General features: G+C 39.7%; 1 protein-coding gene across 4 annotated transcripts; it reads left to right on the top strand.

Moving 5' to 3' along the window:
• The first annotated feature begins 233 nt into the window (after positions 1-233).
• Positions 234-4,082, top strand: LOC109013353 (F-box protein At2g32560-like). Of its 4 annotated transcripts, none has more exons than XM_035689002.1 (5): positions 234-1,186; positions 1,369-1,448; positions 1,740-1,984; positions 2,154-2,228; positions 3,646-4,082. In XM_035689002.1, exons 1-5 carry the CDS (start codon positions 530-532, stop codon positions 3,756-3,758), a joined length of 1,170 nt encoding a protein of 389 aa, XP_035544895.1. In that variant the 5' UTR covers positions 234-529; the 3' UTR covers positions 3,759-4,082. The 4 variants fall into 4 exon arrangements, with proteins under 4 accessions (XP_035544895.1, XP_018850952.1, XP_035544894.1 ...); XM_018995407.2 differs by having other exon boundaries at positions 284-1,186; positions 1,740-1,912; XM_035689001.1 differs by having other exon boundaries at positions 286-1,186; positions 3,665-4,082.
• The last annotated feature ends 3,429 nt before the right edge of the window (positions 4,083-7,511 follow it).

Raw genomic sequence — 7,511 nt, forward strand, 5'->3', positions numbered from 1 at the left:
GGGGCTCCTCAGATATTATTCTTATTTGCCTCGAAAAGAAAAAGACATCCTCAATCTCTATTTGACAGCTGCCCGTCTGCCCCCACACTGACTGTACACTGTTGGTTCTCCGAGTTGTGGGAATTCGCTGTATGTGGATGCCAAATGCACGGAAGAAGCACAGCCTTGTCGTTTGTAATTTTGTTTTAACTTTTGCCGTTTGCGCTATTTTAACTAACAGCAGTTACAGCTCTTGTCGGTTGCGGTGTCTACAGAAGCCCCTCATTTAAAACGCATCAATTGAGTTCTGCTCGACAACTCCGACCCATTCCGCCGAATTAGAACACACTTTCCTTTCATTGGTGGATGTTTCTTTGTCGAAACATGGAAGAGAACCATAAAAATTGTTTTTCAATTTGGCGCTTTTACTCATAAATAATGGTAGCAGTCACCATTGTTTCATTTGTGATTGGCTCCTCCTAATTCAATCTTCTTTTCATTCGGTGCCGAAAATCAGATAGACCCATTTGAAAACTTAAAACTCAATACCATGCTTTACTTCATAATTTCTTGTGTATCATTCATCCTCCTCTCCAGGTCTTTCACTCACAAGCCACTCCCTCCATGGAAGGGTGAGATGAAGCTGTTGTTACCTTGGTGTTGGGGGGAGTTATCAAGTTTTCTTGTGTCCTGGATCAAGAAAAGAAGGCTTGCTAATATTTCCTTTCAAGTACCCATGTTCATGCCATTTAAGAAGATGGGTCTCAGTTCAAAGGTAGAGAATGTTGAGGAAGATGATAGTTCTCTCTTGGATTTGCCTGACCTGGCCTTGGAATGCATTCTTGACCGGCTTTCGCCTTCTGCGTTATGTAATATGGCAGCAGTCTGTAGTTATTTGAGGGATAGATGCAGAACAGACCATTTGTGGGAGAAACACATGAAACACAAATGGGGTAAATTGATTGGTGATGCTGCTTATCGAGAATGGCAATGGCATGTAGCCACAAGCTCAACCCTCTTGGATCAAAGCAAGAAAAAAGGGTTTTTCGAATCCCTCTCAGGGGTATGGGCTTTTTCTTGGTTTAGACCCAAGTTAGAAAGCAGCAGCCACTCAAGGAGTTATTTACAGGTTGATTCGATCATGGCTTGGTATCTCTCTCTTGAAAGTGGCAAGCTATGGTTTCCGGCTCAGGTCTATAATCGCGAGGTAAGTGGCTGCAACTAGCCAACTAAATTATTCCGGTCGTAACTCTGTTTAGTCTTCTAACAATAGCTCCTTGTAGTCTTGTATTTTAGTTTCTACTCTTTATCCATATTTAGTCAGTGACAGTACCATTGCTTCTTTGAATGTTGAACAATTCAATAAAATCCTTTGTATTTTCATTGCAGAATGGTCATGTTGGTTTTATGCTGTCATGTTATGATGCCCAACTCAGATATGATTCGCGGACTGACACTTTTCAGGCAAGGTATAGGAACATAGGCTTTCTTAAAAAATGACTCCATGAACTTTTGTCAATTCACTGGTGTCTTTGTCGGTTTGAGAGAAGTACATATTTTTATGCAATTATATGAAATCTCAAATCTTCAAAACTAAACCTGATGGAAACCTTTCCTTATATATTTTTTTGTTTTGCTATATATTTGATAAAGATTTGTGACTTTGCAAATGATAGTGATCAACATCGAAATTGAATTTGCATGTGCTAAGCTCATCTTTACTGAAGAGCACTGTAACTCAAAACGATGTTTTATTTCAGATACTCACCTCATGGGCGGCGGACAACAGAGGAAAATATACAGTGGGATAGGCTAAGAGCACCACCAGTTGATACTCCCCCGCATGTTCTTCATGCCTCTGATTGTTTGAGTGACTTGAAGCCCGGAGATCATATTGAGATCCAGTGGAGAAGAAAGAAAGAATTCCCACATGGTGTGTTTCTGAACCAGTATGCTTTTATGAGGTTTCTGCCTTTAATTTCAACAGCTTGCTATGCAGCATCAGGTCTCATTTCTTGTAAATTTCCCTGTTGGTTTGAAATCCACATGTATTTATTGTTAATGTCTGTTAAACTATTTCTCTAAAAGAATTAATAAATGTACAATAAAATTGTCATGATCTAATCCGTCACCTGTAGATAACAATGTAATAACTTGTTCTGAATCTATTTCAGGTTGGTGGTATGCTCTCATTGGTCATTTGGAACACTGCGACGGGAATGAGGATCACTGCCGCTGTCATCATAATGGTGAGAAGATCGTCTTAGATTCTGTAGTTGTTATGAAGTTTTCTTTTATGAGTTTGTATTACGGAGGAGGGTATACGTAGTTTACATTATTTTTATTAAGTAGACAACTATTTGGTATCAGTTTTCCTTGTTGGAGTATGCAGGACTCTTTTCCTATTAAGTGGTTTGGAACCAAAAATCCTCTCAACTCATCATTACAACTTTTTCAAATCCCAATACAAAATATAATAAACAATTCAACTTTTTTAAATCCCAAAATAATAATAATAATAATAAATAATATTCTAACAATATTTTATTATCTCAACTCAACTCAACTCAACTCACTTCAACATCCAAACGCAACCTTGTGTCCAACATCTTCTGCATGAACCAGCATTCACACATCTTTCACACAAGCATGGAGACTAATAGTTCACTTTATTTTATTGCACAACTGAGAAAAAAAGAAAGCACCTTTGTAGCTTCTTCTAATGTGCCTATTGTGAACGTATGACTTTGTTGATGAAGTTGAGATATAATGCATTTTGAGCCATAGAGCCATAGACATGTTATATGATGTCGTCAGATAAACTCAAACATGTATACAAGTATTTATTAAACTACGTATATAGTTTTTGCTTGTCTATTTCTCGCCATAGTAGAGTGGTTCAGGGAGTTGGGGACTTAAAAATGAAGGATAAGATAGAGGAATTTAGTGGAGTTGAGATTTAAATCTTCCTTCTTACAATTTAAAACACAGCAGCGTGATTGTTCAATAGAATTTGTCTGTCATGGTATCAAAGGCTAAAATATTATATATGTCAGTCACCAGCATTGGTAATTTGGTAGGGGTCTGATGCAGATGTCCATGATCCAAATGATATTCTGTACAGCTGAGAGTACACCTTTTTGTGTAGGGTACATCAATTATTAATGTTCAGGTTGCTGTTTAGGGTTCACCTATTATTACTGTTTATATTGCTGTTGTTGTTGTTGTTTTTTTTTTTTATCATTATCTTGTTTAATGTATGAACCCTCAGTTTAATCTGAGTTGTCCGAGTGATAGTAGTTTCTATTGAAAGGTATTTTATCCTTGTGCTTGCGCTGCTTTTCGATCAAATCAATTTTCCCCCTTCAGGTATTCCGTTTTGGCTAAATTATGCATTTAAATTTCCACCATACACCTTGGAGTTTATAGTATTATTTTTGTAACAGCCATCTTTAGGCTCCTCGGGGCTGTGTGTTTCATTGTTTTTACTTCCCTTGAGTAGTTAAGCAAGTTGCCAATTCACTGACAAAAATGTATGAAGAATTTCTTCTAAAATGTTCATGCCTTAATCTCTGGTTATTTTTCAAGCATGGCAGTAGTAGCATAATTGGATCCTTTTCTTTTCTATTTTTCTTTTTTAAGTTTTTGTTGACAACTTCCTATAAGTTTCTCATGTTGTTGACAGACAATGTGATATTGGAGTTCAACCAGTATACTCCTGGCTCACGATGGAGACGGATGGTGATAAACAGGAAGGAGCATCAGGAGGAAGGCAATGAAGCAGATGGCTTTTATGGTGGAATTAGGAAGCTTTACGACAAGGAGGAGATTGCAAGGTGGAAGCGTCTTTGGCCAGCTCAAATCTTGGGATAGAATAAGGAATGTCCACCCTTACTCATGACTACTTTGTAAATAAGCTCCCTCTTGTTTTTTCTCTAGAGTTGTGTTAAAAAGAGCTCATAGTCATAGAAGTCATTCAAAGAGGATGAAGATTAGGCTTGATTATTTCGGTTCTCCACAGAGAAGCCTTGAACAGATGCAAATACAGTGTACCATATATTACCATAACATTATAATTTCCCAATGAAAGTTTTACTCAAATAGCTCGCTGGCTAGTTTTGTTGTTATTTGTGCTTTACACATCCTTGCGGAAAAGCACGACTGCTTCTGTTTGGACAGAACTTCAGTTTGAGAATCTCAGTGGTTTTCTTAGTTAAGTGACACTTTTTCATCTTCAGTGTGGATAATCTGCAAAGAAATGAAAAGATGACCTTCAGAATATGACGTGAAAAGATTATTTTTAGTAGCTCAGTTCTCAATCTGTGTAATTATTTACCAGGCCTAGTCTAATGATAATTCTGCAGACAGTCGACTACATCTTTGGAAGGCCATTTCCTGGATGGTTTGCTTGTTAAACTGCTCTTAACTTTTTCTATTCTTTTGGTCTGTTCTTCTTTCCATGTTTCTATTATTTTTCATTGGCACAACTTAGCTCTTGTTATTTGGGTACTTCGCTACTTGACATCATTGGTATAATACTGTATATCACTCTAAATTAGTTCGAGCCGGCTAGCTTTGAATATGTGATGAGAAGTGTGTCGAGCACTCAAGATCTTAAACAGCTTTGGTCATCAAGATATTAAGGGTTGATAAGCAATGCCACCTTGACAAATCGGACCTGCCCTATTCCGAATAGGAAGCAAGGTATGCCTACAATAATCAACCAGTATACACCAACAACTTGGTTGGAAGAAAAACTTCTTTTTAATCTTGCATGAATGGCAGATCAAACCTATGTGTCTTGATTTCAATAGGACTCTTACAATAGTTGTTTCATCTATTATTATCTAAAAGCAATCAAATCTTAGTGACTGAACAAAACCAAGAAACAACCTCATTAAAATTAGACGACTGGTTTTCTCTCACTTTGTTGAGTTGGTTGGTGTTTTCTCTCTGTACAATCTAAAATTCCGTACAACAAAAAACCCCGATGAGGTCTATTGGGATTCAGCCGTGAGTTCACAGCAGAGCAGTGATTTGTAGGCGTGGTAGAGCAGATGGGTTCAGAAAAAAATTAGTCATAGAATGAAAAGCCTTTTTCCTTTTTCCTTTCCTTTTTATTTTTTTATATTTTTTATAAAGGATGGAAACTCCTTGCTCATACCAGAGAGAAGCTAGAAAATAGTGAAGGAAGTGAGACTTGAGATGGTATCAATGAAATGGTTTGCTAAAGCTTTGGAGGAGTGCTTGAAGAGGGAACAAATGATTTTTACACTACATCAAGGGAGGGTGCCAAGAGCTTCATTGCACATAAGTGTTCATATGCTAATGGTCGATTCATGGTGCTAGTAGAGTACAGCAGGGGTGGAAGGCAAAATTTTATACTTAAACTTGATGATATGGAGGGAATGAGTTGGAAAAGGTTGGCAGGTGCACTAAAGGAAGGTATAGCGGGGGAGGGAACCATGTTAAGTAACACTGGTGGAACATCATAGAGAGCATCGGGGGTGGGGACCCCTAAAAACAAAGTCTGTCTTATAGGGAGGCTCTGGTGCAATTGACAGTGTCAGTGCAGCCCCATGAGCAAATGTGTGGAGTGGCTGGCGGTGGCTTAAAGCAAGCCACCGTGAGACACACTCATGGTAAGGGGACAAAAATGGCCCTTCATAACAAGGGTACAGTACATGTGCACTGGAAGGGAGGCAGTGGCAGGCCCGTTGTCGAAATGGCAGCCAATGGCATGCACAATATCTTGAAGGACATACAATCTCAACTGGCAGCTCTGCAGGAGAAAGTGGTTGCTTTAATACGCTGCGTTGAGGAGGATAAGGTAGTGGGTTTAGGCTATGTAGCAGAAGGGTGTCATGGGCCTATGAAGCCTTACTCTGGGCTTCAACCCGTGGGACCTAATAAGGACCCAATGGACCTGAGACGATAAGTTTGGCCTCGGCCTGTGGGGCCATCGAAAAGGAATGGATTGGCAGGCAAGCCTCAGCCTGTGGGGGAGAATAGAGGGAAGGCCAAAGTTGATGCTTAGCTTGTGTGGAGAATGAGAGGCGGAGACATGGTGAGGCCTTCCACCTACAGGAGGCAACTGACCTCGCTGGAAAAGGCCCCAACAGACTTGACACTGGTTGTGAAACCTTCGACGGGGGCTTAGACGACGGAGGTGATAGAGGGAAGTCGACTGCAGTAGAACCAGAACTGGATCTTGTTGATGTTGTACCGTCGGACGTTGGATCTCAGACTCAGCAAGGACAAACAAGGCTGATAGATGGAAATGGTGAGTCCCCACCTGAGATCCAGGTGGTTTCCCCTCTGATGAAGGTTGCACAACACCTTGAAGTGGCACGGGTGTTGTTTTATGAAGTTGAGGGTACTAACGAGGCCACGGTGGGGCCTTATCAGATGTTGTTGCCTGTAAGTGACCCTTCTAAGTGGTATGGTTGTCACAATGGTTTTGAGGAGAAGTGGGAGTGCTGTTGGAGTCACAGTGGACACCCAAGGAAGCGATAGACATGTTCGGGGAGCCCGTATCTCTCAAAATTTTTTTGCCAGGTCAGTATAGCGTTTCCAATTCAATTTTGCACAAGGTGAAGGAAATCCAACATTGTGTGAGAATTGAATGTAAGGGTTTTGAGGAGCAATTCATGGCCTTGCTCATAGCCATTGAAGTTGGACATGTTCACCAAAAGAAATCAATTTCTAAAAAATAGAGTGAGCTCAAGAGACTAACTTGGTCTCTAAACTATAAGGGCAGTTCAAGCCTAAAATTTACTACGTGAGTGGAAGTCAGACATTTTTACAAAGCCTAAAATTATTTCTTGGAACGTCCGAGGACTTAAAGAGGCAAATAAGCATCTTCAGATAGCAAACTTACTATGTGAGTGGAAGGCAGACATTGTATGTATACAAGAAACTAAGCTGAAATATATTACAAGAAGAATTGTTTGAAGTTTATGGAGTTGCACTTATGTGGATTGGGCCTACTTAGCATCTAATGGGGTTTCCAGAGGTATATTAGTTATGTGGGATAGAATGGTGGTAGAGAAAATGGAGGAATTCATTGGGCAGTACACAGTGGCATGTTCTTTTAAGAATGTGAAAGACAAATTTTTGTGGGCATTTACTTGTATTTATAGGCCGTTAGCAACATAAAACTTATATGGGACAAAATACTAGGGGTTCGATGTTGGTGGGACCTACCATGGTGCATAGGCGATGACTTTAATGTTACAATGTTTCCAGGTGAACGGTCAGGAGACAGTAGGCTGTGACCTGCAATAATGGAATTCTCGGAATGTATTTTTGATTTGGGTTTGGTGGATTTTTCACTCATCGGCGAAGCATACACGTGGTCCAATCATCATACGTGGTCTAGACTGGACAAATCTTTAGTTTCGTCAAAGTGGGAGAGTCATTATTCGAACCTATATCAAAAGAGGTTGCCTTGCCTTTATTCGGATTACTTTCCTATCTTGTTGGATTGTGGTGGTATTCAAGGAGGATGTTAGTATTTTAGCTTCAAAAAT

The sequence above is a fragment of the Juglans regia genome, chromosome 3, assembly GCF_001411555.2.
Source record: "Juglans regia cultivar Chandler chromosome 3, Walnut 2.0, whole genome shotgun sequence".
Lineage (NCBI taxonomy): Eukaryota > Viridiplantae > Streptophyta > Magnoliopsida > Fagales > Juglandaceae > Juglans > Juglans regia.